Source organism: Oncorhynchus keta, chromosome 34, assembly GCF_023373465.1.
Source record: "Oncorhynchus keta strain PuntledgeMale-10-30-2019 chromosome 34, Oket_V2, whole genome shotgun sequence".
Taxonomy (NCBI): Eukaryota; Metazoa; Chordata; class Actinopteri; order Salmoniformes; family Salmonidae; genus Oncorhynchus; species Oncorhynchus keta.
The window spans coordinates 8,250,120-8,271,936 of NC_068454.1; the positions used below are offsets into that span (position 1 = coordinate 8,250,120).

A 21,817-nucleotide genomic window follows, 5' to 3' on the forward strand; every position below is an offset into this window, starting at 1 on the left:
AGGAGAGGGGGAAAGAAGAAGAGGAGAGAATATGAGAGGAAAAGAGGAGAGGAAAGGAAATAGGAGAGGGGGAGAGGAAAAGAGGAGAGAATAGGAGAGGAAAGGAGAAGAGGAGAGGAAAAAAGAGAAGGAGAAGAGGAGATTAAAAAATGAGAGAAAAATGTAGAGGAGAGGAGGAGAGGAAAAGAGGAGAGGAGGAGAGGAAAAGAGGAGAGGAGGAGAGGAAAAGAGGAGAGGAGGAGAGGAAAAGAGGAGAGGAGGAGAGGAAAAGAGGAGAGGAGGAGAGGAAAAGAGGAGAGGAGGAGAGGAAAAGAGGAGAGGAGGAGAGGAAAAGAGGAGAGGAGGAGAGGAAAAGAGGAGTGGAAAAGAGAGGAAAGGAGAAGAGAAGAGAATAGGAGAGGAAAAGAGAAGAGAATAGGAGAGTCCCAGATGTTTTGGAGGCTTTTGGTAACCTGTGATTATTCTAGCCACGTCATTGCTAGTGCCTCCACTCTCTCTCTCTCCCCATCCATCCTTCAGAATACTGATTCTCCATTTCCTTCTTTTTCTGCGCACAGACACATGCCCTGCCCTTCCCGCACACACTGTATCTCACACACACAGACACATGGCCTGCCCGCACACACTCTCTCACACACCCACTCACACACCCATACACACAGACACATGGCCTGCCCGCACACACTCTCTCACACACCCACTCACACACCCATACACACAGACACATGGCCTGCCCGCACACACTCTCTCACACACCCACTCACACACCCATACACACAGACACATGGCCTGCCCGCACACACTCTCTCACACACCCACTCACACACCCACACACACAGACACATGGCCTGCCAGCCCACACTCTCTCTCTCACACACCCACTCACACACCCACACACACAGACACATGGCCTGCCCGCACACACTCTCTCACACACCCACTCACACACCCACACACACAGACACATGGCCTGCCCGCACGCACTCTCTCACACACCCACTCACACACCCACACACACACAGACACATGGCCTGCCCGCACACACTCTCTCACACACCCACTCACACACCCACACACACAGACACATGGCCTGCCAGCCCACACTCTCTCTCTCACACACCCACTCACACACCCATACACACAGACACATGGCCTGCCCGCACACACTCTCTCACACACCCACTCACACACCCATACACACAGACACATGGCCTGCCCGCACACACTCTCTCACACACCAAATCACACACCCACACACACAGACACATGGCCTGCCCGCACACACTCTCTCACACACCCACTCACACACCCACACACACAGACACATGGCCTGCCCGCACACACTCTCTCACACACCCACTCACACACCCATACACACAGACACATGGCCTGCTAGCCCACACTCTCTCTCTCACACACCCACTCACACACCCACACACACAGACACATGGCCTGCCCGCACACACTCTCTCACACACCCACTCACACACCCATACACACAGACACATGGCCTGCCAGCCCACACTCTCTCTCTCACACACCCACTCACACACCCACACACACAGACACATGGCCTGCCCGCACGCACTCTCTCACACACCCACTCACACACCCACACACACAGACACATGGCCTGCCTGCACACACTCTCTCACACACCCACTCACACACCCATACACACAGACACATGCCCTGCCAGCCCACACTCTCTCTCTCACACACAAGCACACATACACACACAGACACCTGCCTTGCCCGTACACACTCTCTCACACACACACACACTCACAGACAAACACACACTCACAGACACGCTCCAGCCTCCTCACTGTAGCTTGCTCTTTGGAGCAGAGAAGTAAAGCCTAATTGTTTTCCGTCTCCTGAAGAATTCATCCGCAAAGGGACTTATTTAGATCTCTATGAGACTGCAGGTAGCTGTGGAGATGCCAGGGTGACGTAGCTGTGGAGATGCCAGGGTGACATAGCTATGGAGATGCCAGGGTGACGTAGCTGTGGAGATGCCAGGGTGACGTAGCTGTGGAGATGCCAGGGTGACGTAGCTGTGGAGATGCCAGGGTGACGTAGATGTGGAGATGCCTGGGTGACGTAGCTGTGCAGATGCCAGGGTGATGTAGCTGTGGAGATGCCAGGGTGACGTAGCTGTGGAGATGCCAGGGTGACGTAGCTGTGGAGATGCCAGGGTGACGTAGCTGTGGAGATGCCAGGGTGACGTAGATGTGGAGATGCCTGGGTGACGTAGCTGTGCAGATGCCAGGGTGATGTAGCTGTGGAGATGCCAGGGTGACGTAGATGTGGAGATGCCAGGGTGACGTAGCTGTGGAGATGCCAGGGTGACGTAGCTGTGGAGATGCCAGGGTGACGTAGCTGTGGAGATGCCAGGGTGATGTAGCTGTGGAGATGCCAGGGTGACGTAGCTGTGGAGATGCCAGGGTGATGTAGCTGTGGAGATGCCAGGGTGATGTAGCTGTGGAGATGCCAGGGTGACGTAGCTATGGAGATGCCAGGGTGACGTAGCTGCGGAGATGCCATGGTGTAGTAGCTGTGGAGATGCCATGGTGTAGTAGATGTAGAGATGCCAGGGTGTAGTAGCTGTGGAGATGCCAGGGTGACGTAGCTGTGAAGATGCCAGGGTGACGTAGCTGTGGAGATACCATGGTGATATAGCTGTGGAGATACCAGGGTCATATCGCTGAGGAGATGCCAGGGTGTAGTAGCTGCGGAGATGTCAGGGTGAGGTAGCTGTGGAGATCCCAGGTGATGTAGCTGCGAAGATACCAGGGTGACGTAGCTGCGGAGATGCCAGTGTGATGCAGCTGTGGAGACGCCATGGTAATGTAGCTGTGGAGATGCCATGGTGAAGTAGCTGTGGAGATGCCAGGGTGTAGTAGCTGTGGAAATGCCAGGGTGACATAGCTGTGGAGATGCCAGGGTAACGTAGCTGTGAAGATGCCACGGTGACATAGCTGTGGAGATACCATGGAACAGTGTTATCAGCATCATCAATCTTTTGCCAGTTCAGGATTTCTGAGGAGGACTACAGGTAAAATCTCTCTTTCTGACTGTGGTTTCGCTGTAGTGTCATGTACTGAAGAGTGCTGTACTGTAGAATACTGTACTATACTGTAGTGTACTGTAGTGTACTGTTGTGTTCTGTAGTGTACTGTCTGTAGAGTAGAGTAGTGTAATGTACTGTTCTGTACATGCGTGTAGTGTACTCTTCTTTATACTAGATAAGTGTGGTGTAATGTACTGTGCTGTACTTTAGCGTACTGTAGTGTAATGTAGTGTACTGTGCTGTAGTGTTCTGTAGTGTAATGTAGTGTACTGTGCTGTAGCGTACTGTAGTGTAATGTAGTGTACTGTTCTGTACTGTTCTGTAGTGTTCTGTAGTGTACTGTATTATACTGTAGTGTACTGTGGTGTAATGTACTGTAGTGTAATGTACTGTAGTGTACTCATGTACTGTTCTGTAGTGTACTGTAGTGTACTAGTGTACTGTTCTATAGTGTACTGTAGTGTACTAGTTTACTGTTCTGTAGTGTACTAGTTTACTCTTCTGTAGTGTACTGTACTATACTGTAGTGTACTGTAGTGTAGTGTAATGTTCTGTTCTGTGGTGTACTGTGGTGTAGTGTACTGTAGTGTACTATAGTGTAGTGCACTGTAGAGTACTGTACCGTACTATACTGCAGTGTACTGCGGTGTATCATTTTGTAATGTAGTGTAGCTTTCTGTACTGTAGTGTACTTTAGTGTACTGTCGTGTACTTTAGTGTAGTCTACTGTTGTGTAGTGTACTGTTCTTTACCATAGTGTACTCTAGTGTACTGTTGTGTACTGTACTATACTGCAGTGTACGTTTTTGTAATGTAGTGTACCGTTCTGTAGTGTTCTGTACTGTAGTGTACTGTAGTGTTCTGTACTGTAGTGTACTGTAGTGTTCTGTACTGTAGTGTACTGTAGTGTAGTGTATTGTACTTTAGTGTACTGTAGTGTACTGTAGTGTTCTGTACTGTAGTGTACTGTAATGTAGTGTACTGTAGTGTAGTGTATTGTACTTTAGTGTACTGTAGTGTAGTGTACTGTACTGTACTGTACTGTAGTGTACTGTAGTGTAGTGTACTGTACTGTACTGTAGTGTATTGTAGTGTACTGTAGTGTAGTGTACGGTTCTTTACCATCGTGTACTGTATTGTAATGGAATGTAGTGTACTGTAGTGTTCTGTACTGTAGTGTACTGTAATGTAGTGTACTGTAGTGTAGTGTATTGTACTTTAGTGTACTGTAGTGTAGTGTACTGTACTGTACTGTAGTGTACTGTAGTGTAGTGTACTGTACTGTACTGTAGTGTAGTGTACGGTTCTTTACCATCGTGTACTGTATTGTAATGTAGTGTACTGTAGTGTAGTGTACTTTAGTGTAATGTATTGTACTGTAATGTAGTGTAATGTCCTGTAGTGTAATGTAGGGTGGTGTACTGTACTGTTGTGTACTTTTGTGTAGTGTAATGTACTGTGCTGTAGTGTAATGTAGTGTGTTGTACTGTAATGTAGTTTACTGTTGTGTTGTGTACTGTATTGGGACTACAAAGCACAGTGTAACAGGTGAGGGCTGCTTCTTCATCTCTTATGATGTTTCTGTAGGAGGATGTATTTTCTTCTGCTCTCCACTGCTCTCCCAGCAGTGATGTTGAAGCAGTATAAATATGACAGCCTGCATCGACAAGATTCCCAGACCCACTCTGGCATTCTTACTTCCCTATCTCTTCATGCATAACACGATGCATTCTAATTTAGATCCAGTATGTACTCATAGAATATATATATATATATATATATATATATATATATATATATATATATACAGTATATATAAAAACCCTGCTGTAATACAGTAGAAAAGGTGTACACATCATTTCCCTTGTGATTACATGTAGCTGCCATATAAGGGAAACATGTTATAATTATGATGCTTTGCATTGACCAGTAGGAAATAGTCTGGGGAACTATTGACACGGGCTAGAGAGCTTGAACGGCGTGACGGCAGAGAGGTTGCATAAGAGCTCCAGAGGAGGACAGAGTGTATTGGATGCAGAGAGTCTGTCTGTACGAGGCACATCACTGAGGCTCGTTTGGCTCTAACCTACTGTAGTCTTGCTTTGACTCTACTATAGTCTTGCTTTGGCTCTACTATAGTCTTGCTTTGGCTCTACTATAGTCTTGCTTTGGCTCTACTATAGTCTTGCTTTGGCTCTAACCTCGCCTTGCTTTGAGTCCAACCTAGCCTTGCTTTGGCTCTAACCTAGCCTTGCTTTGACTCTAACCTTGCTTTGACTCTAACCTAGCCTTGCTTTGGCTCTAACCTAGCCTTGCTTTGACTCTAACCTTGCTTTGGCTCTAACCTAGCCTTGCTTTGGCTCTAACCTAGCCTTGCTTTGACTCTAACCTTGCTTTGACTCTAACCTAGCCTTGCTTTGACTCTAACCTAGCCTTGCTTTGGCTCTAACCTAGCCTTGCTTTGACTCTAACCTAGCCTTGCTTTGACTCTAACCTTGCTTTGGCTCTAACCTAGCCCTGCTTTAACTCTAACCTAGCCTTGCTTTGACTCTAGCCTTGCTTTGACTCTAACCTAGCCTTGCTTTGACTCTGACCTAGCCTTGCTTTGACTCTAACCTTGCTTTGACTGTAAAAAAATATTTGACATTTCGTAGCAGATTAGGAGAATTTACGCAGCAGGTTAGGAAAATGTGGTTAAGGTTAGGAAAAGAGTTAGGGTTAGTTAAAATGCGTTTTTTTTATTTTTTACTTTTGACGTTCATTTGACAAAAGCTGGATCCCCTTTAGGACCCCTTTTCCGCCTAGATTACATGGTTGCATCCAATTTGTAAGTCGCTCTGGATAAGAGCGTCTGCTAAATGACTTAAATGTAAATGTTAAATGTAAGACAAGGCCATTTTTATTGATGTGTTGTCAGTCGAGTAGGCTACCATCATATTAAAAAAGATTCTGCTAATATCATATAACGTGTAGTAGAATTACATGAAATGTTTATCAAATGCAACATTTTACCAGTATTTAGGAATGAAACATTTCTGATATAGTCTGTAAGCCTATTCCACCATGCATTTATTAATAGCCTAAATTATCATTATCCAATCTACTTATCACATTAGGAATAGTAGGCTTACATTAATCTACAGATGCGATGATAGAGGCATGCAATCCTTTGTTATAAATATGCATTTTTATGGTGAAAAAAATGTGCTTCCCCAAAACTTACCCGACACATGCTAATAATTAGACCAAAAGCTATCTAGCTAGATAATTTTGTGTACAGTGATGTTGTTAACACCTGGTTAGCTTAAAACCTCTTAGCGCACAAATACCGTTATCGGGATCAAACTCGACAACATCCGGTGACGCTGGAGCGCGCCAGATTCAAATGACAAAATTGTAATATTAAACATTCATGAACATACAAGTGTCCTACATCATTTAAAAGTTTAACTCCTTGTTAATCCAACCGCTTTGTCAGATTTCAAAACGCTTTATGGCGAAAGCACACCATGCGGTTATCTGAGGACAGCGCCAACACACAAAATCATTAAAAACATTTTCCAAATCAGCACAGGCATCACAAAAGTCAGAAATAGCGATAAAATAAATCCCTTACCTTAGAAGATCTTCCTTTGTTTGCAATCCCAAGGGTCCCAGCTACACATCAAATGGTCGTTTTGTTCAATAAAGTCCTTCTTTATAACCCAGAAAAGTCAGTTAACCTCTTGCTCCTACCTGGCACGCAGGCGTCCCATCTAGAGCTCTGGAAATGCAAATGCGCTACGCTAAATACTAATAGTATTAGTTAAAACTCAAACGTTCATTAAAATACACATGCAGGGTATTGAATTAAAGCTACACTCGTTGTGAATCCAGGCAACAAGTCAGATTTTTAAAATGCTTTTCGGCGAAAGCATGAGAAGCTATTATTTGATAGCATGTAACACCCCCCAAAAAATAGTGTTTCATAACGTAACGTCATTTTTTTAATTCAAAAAGTCGACGACAAACTTTCACAAAACACTTCGAAATACTTTTGTAAAGCAACTTTAGGTATTAGTACACGTTAATAAGCGATAAAATTCATCAGGAGGCGATGTAAATTCTATAGGTGTCCGTCTCGAAAAAATGTCTGGAGAGAGCTCGACCAAAACATCCGGTCGGAGACCGGAGGGAATCGGTTCCCTTGATTCGGTTTGACCAAGAATCAAAGCTGAATCAAATGACAAGACTCTAGACATCGTGTGGAAGCTGTAGGCACTGCAAACTCGGCCTCATTTAATTTGGTTCACTTTGAACAATTCCTGGAAGTAGCGCAAGGATATTTATTTCCATTTTCAGTGATCAGATTTTCCTGCACTTTTCTATGAAACGCACATTCTGTTATAGTCACAGCCGTGATTTAACCAGTTTTATAAATGTCTGAGTGTTTTCTATCCACACATACTAATCATATGCATATACTATATTCCTGGCCTGAGTAGCAGGGCGTTGAAATGTTGCGCAATTTTTAACAGAATGTTCGAAAAAGTAGAGGGTCGACTTAACAGGTTAATTTGGTGTGTTTGATTCAGTAATCCACCCGTTCCACTAGTTCAACATGCATACAAAGGAATCCCAAAAGCTACCAATAAACTTTTTCCAAACAACGTTTCTAATCAATCCTCAGGTACCCTAATATGTAAATAAATGATACAATTTAATTAAGAAAGAGAACAGTGTGTTCATTACCGGAGGTAAATAACGAAGTGCGCACCCTCATCCACGCCCTCATCCACGCCCTCATCCACGCCCTCATCCACGCGCGCCACAAGACTACAATCCAAATGAGAGCCACTTAGAAAAACTACAAATTCTAGCACATTTTTTAAAAAACAAGCCTGAAACCCTTTCTTAAGACTGTTGACATCTAGTGGAAGCCCTATGAACTGCAATCTGGGAGGTCTTCCTTTGAATCTCGCGTAAACAAGGATTTCAATGGGTGGTCTCCTCAAAAAAATTATTCTGGATGATTGTCCTCAGATTTTCGCCTGCCATATTAGTCCTGTTATACCCACATACATTATATTAACAGTTTTAGTAACATCAGCATATTTTCTATCCAATGCTACCAATTATATGCATATCCTAGCTTCTGGGCCTGAATAACAGGCAGTTTACTTTGGGCACGTCAGTCATCCGAATCTACGAACACTGCCCCCGGCCCTTAAGAAGTTTTTAACAGCTAACCTAAACTCAAATTCAGTCAGACTTGACTTTCCAGTGATGAAATGATCATAGCAGACCTACTGGCAGCTCAGGTTCAGGTCCTGACGGACAAAAAGGTTTCTTTGCTTTTGTGACAGTTCTTGAGTTTTATCTCATTGGTATCACCAACGGTGTTTTCATGATTGCGGGGAATCTGTAAACATATTTTTCCCATTGTCTTACCTGCCTTGTTAGAGCAGCCAAATACTCCACAGAAAATGACTGTGGTGATAAATCAACTTGTTTTAGGCACTGTTATCATGAAGTTTGGAGTAGCCACTCGGCTGTTGTTGTTGGAAGAATTCATGCGGTGGTCTTCCAACATGGCCACCATTAGGAGTCGTACGTCAACTGCAAGCCTGTATGTTGTCATGTCAATGCTGAAACTCGAGACGGTGGATGGTGGTTGGAAGAGCTTGTTTGAAATAGAAAAGTTTTGCGGTAGTTATTGATAAAGCAGACCATAAAGATGAAGCAGCTGATTTATAAGCGGGATGCACTGTTGAGTGCTACATTCCCGAGGGGTTCATGCTGATTGTACGGAGATTGTGACAAACGGTTAAATGGCGTCCCTTGGGAAGGCAAGAACAAGATGTATGTCAGGAGAAGTACAGAATTATCATAAGGAGACTTATACTTGGAATACGGAGGAGGAATGAAGGGGAAAAAGAGAGACAGAGAAGGTCTAAGCGGGTGGAAGAAGGTGAGCTTGAGTCGGTTAAAAATGGCAGAAAAAAGGGAGATGGTTTGTTAAAGAAGAATGGTAGAAAGTGTAAGCAGAGTGAGCTGTAGACATGAGGATAAATAGAAGAGAATGAGGGTGAAGTATCAGAGATGGTTGGTGTGATGAGGTTCTCGGAGCCCGAGGCTTGCACCGAGGGTCAGGATAAAGATGAGTCTGTGGCAATAGGAGTGAAGTTTTTATAAAAGCAGACCCTTGCCTTTTGGCTGATTCATTTGTGGTTTCAGGGTGGGTGAAAACCGAGTTTGGTGCTGTGGAATCAGTGAGGTTAACCAGAAGTGGTTTTGTGATATTTGTTTGTGTTAAACGAATGGGGGCAAGACTTGTGAATTGTTTTGCTTTCAAGAAAATGGCACCATTGAAAGGAGTGATTAATAGCGGTAAATGTAAAAGCTGACCAACTGAAGGGGAAGATTCCCGGTGTTTGTGATGCTTGTCGTTTAGTGCGACACAGACAGGGTGGCATGAGTGGCGAAACAGAAGAGTCATTGTCTGTTCTTTTGAGTTTTGATGTTGATTCTTTGCCCAACAAAATGATGTTAGGATATATAAGTTACCCTGTATAAGCTTTAGTGCCGAATACATTATGTTGTTACAGGTGTCAAGCTTATGGGCATGTGGCAGCAGTGTGTAGGAGAGAGGTTCCTAGGTGTGAGAAGTGTGCCGAAGGGCATGACACAAAGGAATGTGTAGCATTGGAGAAAGAAGCCGTATGTGTTAATTGTAGTGGTGCCCATGGGACAGGGGATCAGAAATGTCCCGTGCGAGAGAGGCAGGTTGAGGCTTCCAGGGTTAGTGTAGAGCAGAAGTTGTCATATGCTGAAGCAGTGAAGAAAGTGGAGGAAGATGGGTCTAGGGGGATGGATTCTGAGAGGAGTGGTGTGAATAGTAGATCTGTATCAGTACAGAGATATCAACCAACAAGTGATATGTGTTTCAGTAACATTGGATTTTGAGCATTTATAGCAATGGTTATCAACTGTACTGCAGGGATGGAATGTAAAGTCGCAGAAAATTAAGGTTGTGGTGGCAGCTGCAGAAAGTTATTTGGGTATGCGAGACTTGACGTCAGAAGACTTACAGGGTGTGTTAAGTGGTGGTGTCCCATCCTTTCAGGTAGTTGACCTGAGGTAGGACTAAATAGATTTAAATAGTGGAGTAGGGTGGTGTTCTTTTTTATTATTATTATTTATTTATTGTAGGTGTAGCCTATGTGAAATGGCTAGCTAGTTAGCGGTGGTGCGCGCTAGTGGCGTTTCAATCGGTGACTTGCTCTGAGACCTTGAAGTAGTGTTTCCCCTTACCCTGCAAGGGCTGCGGCTTTTGTGGAGCGATGGGTAACGATGCTTCGAGGGTGACTGTTGACATGTGCAGAGCGTCTCTGGTTCGCGCCCAGGCCGGGGTTCGTGGGGACGGAGGTAAAGTCTTTACTGTTACATAGGCATAGTGTTAGATGGTAGGGTAGTTGGTTATTTATTTATTTTTTTCAGCCTAGTTGTACTCCAGTCTAGTAAGTGGCGGTAATGCAACATTTATTGGATGCCAACCGCCATTAAACTCACACTACAAATTCGAAGTCAATTTGTCTCAGTGGCACCTTGGTGAATTTGAATGTAATTTGAATACAATATGTTACAATCGTAACCTAAAGCAAGCGAAACAACCATATAACATGCCTCACAATGTGGTTGAAATGTCAGAAGACATCTGAGTGTCTGTTGCCATAGGCCTCCATGTAAATGTTGAGAAAGACCCTAGCTGCAACCTCCCTGCTCTCGCTCAGTGCCTTGAAAGATTAATTGTGGGTATTCAGTGGCGAGTGGAACATGTGTCAGAAATGACTGTGAATTACACACTGGCTCCTCAGCCAACCCATGAGCCTAATTACCCAGCACAGTGGGCACCATGGAGAGAGCTGCTACTGCTACTGCTGCTGCTACTGCCTTGGATGCTACAATCCTGCTCCTGGAGAGGGGAATTGGAGAAGGGAAAGCTGGAGGAAAATACAGAAAGATGTAAAGCTACAAAACAGCACACAAACTGTTTTCTTAACTGCTTACGTGGTATAAAAAAATGTACCTGTCAATGTAAAGGCTGCTATCATTTGCGCACTGGACATGATCTACAAATGGTGGATCAGTGGTGGAAGAAGTACCCACATTTCACACTTGAGTAAAAGTAAAGATACTTGAGTAAAAATCCAAAATAATTTGGTTTAAAATATACTTAACTATCAAAAGTAAAACAAAAAGTATAAATCATTTCAAATTCCTTATATTAAGCAAACAAGATGGCAGCATTTCGCCAGTGGCACACTCCAACACTCAGACATTATTTACAGATAGCCAGGGGAACACTCCAACACTCAGACATTATTTACAGATAGCCAGGGGAACACTCCAACACTCAGACATTATTTACAGATAGCCAGGGGAACACTCCAACACTCAGACATTATTTACAGATAGCCAGGGGAACACTCCAACACTCAGACATTATTTACAGATAGCCAGTAGCACACTCCAACACTCAGACATTATTTACAGATAGCCAGGGGAACACTCCAACACTCAGACATTATTTACAGATAGCCAGGGGAACACTCCAACACTCAGACATTATTTACAAATAGCCAGGGGAACACTCCAACACTCAGACATTATTTACAGATAGCCAGGGGAACACTCCAACACTCAGACATTATTTACAAATAGCCAGGGGAACACTCCAACACTCAGACATTATTTACAGATAGCCAGGGGAACACTCCAACACTCAGACATTATTTACAGATAGCCAGTGGCACACTCCAACACTCAGACATTATTTACAAACGAAGCCTGTGTGTTTCCTGAGTCCACCAGATCAGAGGCAATAGCGATGACCAGGGAGGTTCTGTTGAAACGTGTGTGAATTGGACCATTTTCCTGTCCTGCTAAGTATTCAAAATGTAGCGAGTACTTTTGGGTGTCAAGGTAAATGTATTGAGTAAAAAGTACAATATTTTCTTAAAGAATGTTGTAAAAGTATTCAAAAATATAAATAGTGAAGTAAAATCCAGATACACCCGAAAATTACTTTAAAAAAATGTATTTTACCTTTATTTAACTAGGCAAGTCAGTTAAGAACAAATTCCTATTTTCAATGACGGCCTAGGAACAGTGGGTTAACTGCCTGTTCGGGGGCAGAACAACAGATTTGTAACTTGTCAGGCTGGGGATTTGAACTTACAACCTTCTGGTTACTAGTCCAACACTCTAAACACTAGGCTACCCTGCCACCCCTTAATAACTGTACTTTAAAGTATTTTTTGTTAAGTACTTTACACCACTGGTATTCAACACAGTTTGCATGGTAGTCCAATTGAATAGCAGTGCATTTACATAGAGAATATGTGAATGAATATCAACTAATTGAATTCAACCTTTTCTAGTTGAAATGAGAGGGGGAAATCAGGGTTTGAGGTAGATTGAGTAACAGTCCGTGAGTGACAGGTTGGCCAACCACAGTGGTGCCACAGGTTAGACATGATCCCAATCTCTGTTTGAACCTCAGAACCTTTTACTGACCCCTCCCTGGCACTTCACTAACCATCCCCATAATGCACCACCTCACACAGGCCAATTGTCTCATTGTCTAATGGCCACAGTGTCTATTTCGGGTTTCCAGTGTGCCTGAATAATCACGTGCATGTAAGACCCTGCCATATACTGTTTTAATGCTGAATCTTGAAAGGCATCGAGTACATGTTCTGTGTCAGTATGTGTGTGGGTTTTGTTTGAGATGTTCGTATTAAGAGTGGCAGTGAGCGTTGGCTGCAGGAAGATACAATGGCAGCTTGATTGTCATCGCCCACGTGTTCTATTTGGAGGCATGGCAGTAGTTTGTCATTTCAGACTAAATGCTGCTTTTCAGCGTTGAACGTTTAAGGATCTTAATAGACTGGTTCATATCGAAGAGATATTTAATGCTGTACTCCTACTGTATTTTTTTTTTTTAGATTTATAGAATAATCTGGCCAAAGTTACAGCAGTATTTCATAGAATGGAATCTTGGTGCATGTAGATTTTTACATACATTGTTACATAGATTTTGAACCAATTTTTGGCCCATTTTAATTTTGGATATTTTGAATCACACATCTGTTTTAAATAGGAAATGTATGGTAAAAAAACTAAACAGATTTGTGTCTTTCAGCTGGTGTGTCAGTCTTTTTGTCACATTATTAGGGTTGAAAAGCTCCCGGTAATTTACCAAAGTTACAGGAATCTTCAGTAAGTTTGGTCATTAACAGAAAATCTAGGGCAATCAATCGTACCTTTGGTCATTTATACACTCTTAGAAAAAAGGGTTCCAAAAGGGTTCTTTGGCTGACCCCATTGTAGAACCTTTTTGGTTCCATATAGAGGACTCTGTGGAAAGGGTTCTTCAAAGAAGCCAAAAGGGTTCTACCTGGAACCAAAAAGGGGTTCTTCAAAGGGTTCTCCTATGAGGACAGCTGAAGAACCCTTTTAGGTTCTAGATAGCATATTTTCTTCTAAGAGTATACTTGAATAGCTTTAAAAAAATTGTATTCATATATAGTATTAATGTATTCTATCTGTGTCCATATTGTCCATAAGTTTCTAGTAGCTAGACCATGTGGTTTAATAATTAATGAATTATTAAAGCATCTCATCAACAATGGAATTATTTTCAATTACCTCTGCAACTTCTCCGACTATTGACTTTTTTCATAACTTCGACCAGTTTGACGCAAAAACATTGACAACAAATTAGTATTGACAGTAAAATATATACAAGTTTGTAAAAACATTTTAAAGGATACTTGAATGCTGAAAACCTCATTTTAAAAACCAATTATATTCACTAAACTGATGGATTATATTTAGGATAACGTTTTACAGCTTTGTCCTTCAATATTTTTTTATTTTTATTATTGTAAATCTTGTTGAATTATTTCATATATTTTACATGTGATAAGGCCACACATGAGATAATTACAGACCACTGTGATAATCTGACATCCTGAAAAGGGCCACTAAACGTCTCATGATAGATTACATAAAATCCTTGAAAGATACCAAAATTCTGGTAGTTTACTGGTAAACTTCGAAAGCTTCCGGTAATTTACTCCCCCGTCCCTTTTCAATCCTCAACTCTATAGTTGATTCATTGAAAAAAGCATCTGGACACTTCCACTCAGATGCACGTTTCTTTAATGTAACTGAGCTTTTGGTCAGTGGATCTTCATCAGAGTGATACTATTCTTACCTGTTCTATGGTTGTCCTTCCCCCTTTCTCCTCTCCCAGCCACGTGTCCCAAAGCAGCTCCTTGGAGGAGGTTCGTCTGGACGGGGATAAGTTTGTACCTCCGGCCCCCCGTAAGGTGGAGATGAAACGAGATCCAGTCCTGGGCTTTGGCTTTGTGGCAGGCAGTGAAAAACCAGTGGTGGTTCGGTCAGTCACACCAGGTAACACACCAGCCCACCTGTAAACCAATCAGCATTAATCAACCACATCTAACCAATAATGTCACATATAGCCATTAGCAACAGGAAGTAAGATTTCGTACTATCCAATGGTGACCAGATGACAAAAGATGGCATCCAATGGGTGATGACATCCAATGAAAGTCCATGTTCATGTTATTTTAATTGACCATTCACATTAGGGTACTTCATAAATTAGCCAAACTTAAGCCTAAAGGCCAGAGTACAATGAATTCAGAAAACAAAGATGAATTACTAGCTAGAAAAGTTGTAATTGATACCACTGGGGTTCCCTGTGTCTTGGTAGGAGGTCCCTCTGAGGGCAGACTGACCCCCGGAGACGAGATCATCATGATTAACGATGAGCTGGTCAGCTCCGCCCCCAGGGAGATGGTCATCGACCTCGTCAGGTACAGGATCTCAACGTCTCTAATAGCACACCCTGCTGAGTTTAGATAGGATTTATGTTTGTACTGTAGGCCAGTTCTTTCCTGGAACATTGTGATATCAAGCTGTGTGTGCTTTGCCTGTCTGAGTCATTTTAATCACTCGTGAGTCCTTAGCCGGGACAGTAGACAGTAAATGTCTAATATGAATGCATTAATGCCTGAAAAGAAACAAACTGAACATTCTACTTTTAGGATAATTCCCTCTGTATAGTTTCAATTTAAATAGCAATAATAATGTGTAGGTGAAAGTAGTGGTTAGAGCATTTAGCCCACTGCTGCACCATGCAGGTCCAAATGTATAGCATTATTTCCATGCGACTTATTAGATTCATGTGTTTGGCACAGGTGAGTGAGTGAGTGAATTCTTTTTTTAACCTTTATTTAACCAGGCAAGTCAGTTAAGAACAAATTCCTATTTTCAATGACGGCCTGGGAACAGTGGGTTAACTGCCTGTTCAGGGGCAGAACGACAGCACACACAGCTTGATAGCTCGGGGGTTTGAACTTGCAACATTCCGGTTACTAGTCCAATGCTCTAACCACTAGGCTACCCTACCGCCCGAGTGAGTGAGTGAGTGAGTGAGTGAGTGAGTGAGGTGAGTGTGAGTGGTGGTGAGTGGTGAGTGAGTGAGTGAGTGAGTGAGTGAGTGAGTGAGTGAGTGAGTGAGTGAGTGAGTGAGTGAACGGCCAGTCCTCTCATGACCTACATGTTGTGGACTGTGGAGTGTGTCTGTACAGCAGATTAGTGCAGTGAAAAATGAGACTAAGGAGTCCAGTCCATCACTGCTCCCCTGGCCTTGCAGTGTGTTGTGCTCTCTCTCAGCAGTAAACTACTGTACCGATACAGGATTAACGGCTAGGCATGAGGCATCGCTAGAACAGATTGCTGTAACACTTTTTTTTTTGGATACCATCTCTAGATGCTCTACAGACTATCTACAAACTATCAGTTACATATCAACAAACTATCTAGTAACCCTAAACACTTACCCTAACCCTAAACTTAACCTTTACCCTAAACTTAACCCTTACCCTAACCCTAACCCTAAACTTAACCTTTACCCTAAACTAAACCCTTACCCTAACCCTAAACTTAACCCTAACCCTAACCCTAAACTTAACCCTTACTCTAAACTCAATCCCTCCCCTATTCTTAACCCTTACTTACCCTAACCCTAAACTTAACCCTTACCCTAAACCTAAACTTAACCCTAACCCTAAACTTAACCCTTACCCCTAACCTTAACACTTACCCCTAACCTTAAACTTAACCCTAACCCTAAACTTAACCCTTACACTAATCGTTAACTTAACCCTTAACCCGAAACATAACCCTTACCCCGAACCCTAAACTTAACCCTTACCCCTAAACTTAACCCTAAACCTAAACCTAACCCTTAACCCTAAACTTAACCCTTACCCTAAACTTAACCCTTACCCTAAAACTAAACTTAACCCTTACCCCTAACCCTAAACTGAACCCTTACCCCTAACCCTAAACTTAACCCTTACCCCTAAACTTAACCCTTACCCCTAAACTTAACCCTTACCCTAACCCTAAACTTAACCCTTAACCCTAAACTTAACCCTAACCCTAACCCTAACCCTTAACCCTTAACCTAACCCTAAACTTAACCCTTACCCTTACCCCTAACCCTAAACTTAACCCTTACCCCTAACCCTAAACTTAACCCTTACCCTAACTGTAACCTTAGCAAGCAGTTATCAACCCGATACACAACATGATCAAAAGTATGTGGACAGCTGCTAGTATTACATCTCATTCCAAAATCATGGGCATTAGTATGGAGTTGGTCCCCCCCCCCTTTGCTGCTATAACAGCCTCCACTCTTCTGGGAAGGCTTTCCACTAGATGTTGGAACATTGCTGCGGGCACTTGCTTCCATTCAGCTACAAGAGCATTAGTGAGGTCGAGCACTGATGTTGGCCGATTAGGCCTGGCTCGCAGTCGATGTTCCAATTCATCCCAAACCATTTCTGAAACAGGAAAGGGATTTTATACACCCGTCAGCAACGGGCGTGGCTGAAATTTCCGAATCCACTCATTTTGAAGGGGTGTCCAGATACTTTTGTATGTATAGTGTATTTTGTTGATTGTATGACCATCTGTAGAGCATCTACTGATGGACTATCCAGACTATCCAAATAAAGTGTGACCCAGATTGCTCATCTTGTTATTAACCCACCTTTGTGGGCTTATTTCTAACAGTCATAATCTGCCCACTGTAGGCAAAACAATGCCTGACTCAGAGTGGATTAATCGACATCCGCTGAACTTGACATATTTACCTTTTCAATCTATAATCATGTTTTTTGGTTTGTTTGTGTTGTGTTCCTAGGAGCTGCAAAGAATCCATTGTTTTGACAGTGGTTCTACCGTACACAGTAAGTCTTCCTCCCATCTTCAAAAGTTCCATTGAAAAGATACAGAGACAACCTCCTGGGGAAAAGATTTCAATAGACTGTTTGTCTGCGATGCTGATTGGTTTGTTGACTCTGTGAATCCGAGACAATCCGAGACATGAAACGTGGCCATATGTCTGTGCTTGCGTTGTAACAGACAGGATACTGCTGGGTGTTCCCCTGGTTAATTCACAGGGACTGCAGTCCAAACACTGAATACTGAACATGGTCCAAGTCCTCTCATGGTAGCTTCAAAACCAAGCATGAGACCCCAAGTTAGCCTGAACCTGCCATGTCAACAGTTGTTAGTACTAGGGAGGACCATATGGTGACGGATACAATGCCACAGTAACCGCTATTGTGAACGTCAGTGATATGATTTATAGAATAGTTAAATGAGATGGATTTGTGCTGTCATCACCAAAATAGACAATGATTTGAAAATAATTGTGTCTATTGTGCTGTGTGTTCAAACTAGCAGAAATGATACGGGAGAACATTTCAGAAGTAACCTTAGAGAAAACAATATTTTATATATTACAAAAGTAGCAATTACATCCAGAAAGGCTGCACAGAACTTGTCAAACTTATTAAATTGAATATTTCACAAACAGCTCTGAAAATGATATAATCTGAGCATTACTGTACATTCTTCTAATTATGTTTCCCTGTACGAAGACTGTCTCTATAGTCTGATAAGTGTTATCAAACTGGAAACTACTTCAACTTGAGAAGGAGCTCATCATACAGGGGCTTGTGAAAGTATTCACCCCCTTGGCATTTTTCCTATTGTGTTTTCTTACAACCTGGAATTCAAATGGATTTTTGGGGGGTTCGTATCATTTGATTTACACAACACGCCTACCACTTTGAAGATGCAAAATATTTTTTATTTTGAAACAAAAAAGAAATAAGACAAAAAACAGAACTTGAGCGTGCATAGCTATTCACCCCCTCAAAGGCAATACTTTGTAGAGCCACCTTTTGCAGTAATTACAGCTGCAAGTCTCTTGGGTTATGTCTCTATCAACCTGGTACATCGAGCCACTGGGATTTCGGCCCATTCTTCAAGGCAAAACTGCTCCAGCTACTTCAAGTTGGATGGGTTCCGCTGGTGTACAGCAATCTTTAAGTCATACCACAGATTCTCATTTGGATTGATGTCTGGGTTTTGACTAGGCCATTCCAATACCTTTTAATGTTTCCCCTGATACCACTCAAGTGTTGCTTTAGCAACACTTGTCCTGCTGGAAGGTGAACCTCCGTCCCAGTCTCAAATCTCTGGAAGACTGAAACAGTTTCCCTCAAGAATTTCCCTGTATTTAGCGCCATCCATCATTCCTTCAATTCTGACCAGTTTCCCAGTCCCTGCCGATGAAAAACACCCCCACAGCATGATGCTCCACCACCATGCTTCACTGTGGGAATGCTGTTATCAGAGTGATGGGAGGTTTGCGCCAGACATGGTGTTTTCCTTGATGGCCAAAAAGCTCCATTTTTGTTGACCAGAGCACCTTCATCTGACCAGAGTACATTCTTCCATATGTTTGGGGAGTCTCCCACATGCTTCTTTTTTTCTGGACACTAAAGTGGTCCTATGGACATATACTCCAAACTCTGCCGTGGAGCTTTTCAGATCCTTCAGGGTTATCTTTGGTGTCTTTGCTGCCTCTCTGATTAATGCCCTCCTTGCCTGGTCTGTGAGTTGTGGTGGACAGCCCTCTCTTGGCAGGTTTGTTGTGGTGCCATATTCTTTCAATTTTTTAATAATGGATTTAATGGTGCTCTGTGGGATGTTCAAAGTTTCTGATATTTTTTTATAACCCAACCTTGATCTGTACTTCTCCACAACTTTGCCCCTGACCTGTTTGGAGAGGTCCTTGGTCTTCATTGAACCGCTTGCTTGGTGGTGTTGCAGAATCTGGGGCCTTTCAGAACAGGTGTATATATATTCTGAGATCAGGTGACAGATCATGTGACACTTAGATTGCAAACAGGTGGACTTTATTTAACTAATGATGACTTCTGAAGGTAATTGTTTGCACCAGATCTTATTTAGGGGCTTCACAGCAAAACGGATAAAAACATACAATATACACACACCACTTTTCTGTTTTTTATTCTTTAGAATTTTTTTGAAACAAGTTCATCTTTTCATTTCACTTCACCAATTTGGACTATTTTCTGTATGTCCATTACATGAAATCCAAATAAAAATCTATTTATATTACAGGTTGTAATGCAACAATATTGGAAAAACGCCAAGGGGAGTGAATACTTTTGCAAGGCACTTTAAAAGCACCTTCCGTTCACTTGAGAGAGAGGGAGAAGGGGGAGAGAGACAGACTGAAGGTAGAGAGAGAGACAGAGTGAAGGGAGAGAGAGACAGACTGAAGGTAGAGAGAGAGACAGACTGAAGGTAGAGAGAGACAGACTGAAGGTAGAGAGAGAGACAGACTGAAGGTAGAGAGAGACAGACTGAAGGTAGAGAGAGACAGACTGAAGGGAGAGAGAGACAGACAGACTGAAGGTAGAGAGACAGACTGAAGGTAGAGAGACAGACTGAAGGTAGAGAGACAGACTGAAGGTAGAGAGAGACAGACTGAAGGTAGAGAGAGACAGACTGAAGGTAGAGAGAGACAGACTGAAGGTAGAGAGAGAGACAGACTGAAGGTAGAGAGAGACAGACTGAAGGTAGAGAGACAGACTGAAGGTAGAGAGAGACAGACTGAAGGTAGAGAGAGACAGACTGAAGGTTGAAGGTAGAGAGAGAGACTGAAGGTAGAGACAGACTGAAGGTAGAGAGACAGACTGAAGGTAGAGAGACAGACTGAAGGTAGAGAGAGACAGACTGAAGGTACAGAAGGTAGAAGAGACTGAAGGTAGAGAGACAGACTGAAGGTAGAGAGAGACAGACTGAAGGTAGAAGAGACAGACTGAAGGGAGAGAGAGACAGACTGAAGGAGAGAGAGACAGACAGACTGAAGAGAGAGACAGACTGAAGGTAGAGAGAGAGACAGACTGAAGGTAGAGAGACAGACTGAAGGTAGAGAGAGACAGACTGAAGGTAGAGAGAGACAGACTGAAGGTAGAGAGAGACAGACTGAAGGTAGAGAGAGACAGACTGAAGGTAGAGAGACAGACTGAAGGTAGAGAGAGACAGACTGAAGGTAGAGAGAGAGACAGAGTGAAGGGGAGAGAGACAGACTGAAGGTAGAGAGAGACAGAGTGAAGGGAGAGAGAGACAGACTGAAGGTAGAGAGAGACAGACTGAAGGGAGAGAGAGACAGACTGAAGGGAGAGAGAGACAGACTGAAGGTAGAGAGAGACAGAGTGAAGGGGAGAGAGACAGACTGAAGGTAGAGAGAGACAGACAGACTGAAGGTAGAGAGAGAGACAGACTGAAGGTAGAGAGAGACAGACTGAAGGTAGAGAGAGACAGACTGAAGGGGAGAGAGACAGACTGAAGGTAGAGAGAGAGACAGACTGAAGGTAGAGAGAGACAGACTGAAGACAGACTGAAGGGGAGAGAGAGACAGACTGAAGGTAGAGAGAGACAGACAGGTAGTGAAGGTAGAGAGAGACAGACTGAAGGTAGAGAGAGAGACAGACTGAAGGGGAGAGAGAGAGACTGAAGGTAGAGACAGACTGAAGGTAGAGAGACAGACTAAGGTAGAGAGACAGACTGAAGGTAGAGAGAGACAGAAAGGTAGAGAGACAGTCTGAAGGTAGAAGACAGAGTGAAGGGAGAGAGAGAGGGAGAGAGAGAGAGAAAGAGAGGGATAAGGAAGAGAGAAAGAGAGAGGAGCGAGAGAGAGAGATAGATAAGGGAGAGAGAAAGGAAAGAGAGACTGTTGTGTGTTCCAACTCTAGCAGGAATCATGCTGTGTTGTAACCTGGCTTTGGGAAGCACATTTCACATTTTTCATATTACAAAAGTAACAATTACATTCAGAAAGGCTGCACAGAACTTGTAAAACGTATTAAATTGAATCATTTCAAAAACAGCTCTGAAAATTATATAATTTGAGCATTAATTTCTTCTAATTATATTTCTGTGTATGAAGTCTCTGTAGCATGATAAGTGTTAATATACTGAAAACTACCTCAACATAAAAGCACCTTCCGTTCACATGAGAGACAGAGAGAGAGACAGAGAGAGAGAGAGAGAGAGAGAGAGAGAGAGCCGAGAGAGAGGAGAGAGGCAGAAAGAGAGAGAGAGAGAGAGAGAGAGAGAGAGAGAGAGAGAGAGAGAGAGCCGAGAGAGGAGAGAGGAGAGAGAGAGAGAGAGAGGGAGAGAGACAGAGAGAGAGAGAGAGAGAGAGAGAAGAGAGAGAGAGAGAGAGAGAGAGAGAGAGGAGAGAGAGAGAGAGAGAAAGAGAGAGCT

General features: G+C 43.1%; 1 protein-coding gene across 1 annotated transcript in view; it reads left to right on the forward strand.

Moving 5' to 3' along the window:
• Positions 1-21,817, forward strand: part of LOC118366579 (FERM and PDZ domain-containing protein 4-like) — a 78,012-nt gene that overhangs the window by 29,590 nt on the left and 26,605 nt on the right. Inside the window, exons 3-5 of the mRNA XM_052492933.1 lie at positions 14,379-14,539; positions 14,865-14,967; positions 17,367-17,412. Coding sequence (XP_052348893.1) covers positions 14,379-14,539; positions 14,865-14,967; positions 17,367-17,412 — 310 coding nt within the window. The remainder of the gene's footprint in view (positions 1-14,378; positions 14,540-14,864; positions 14,968-17,366; positions 17,413-21,817) is intronic.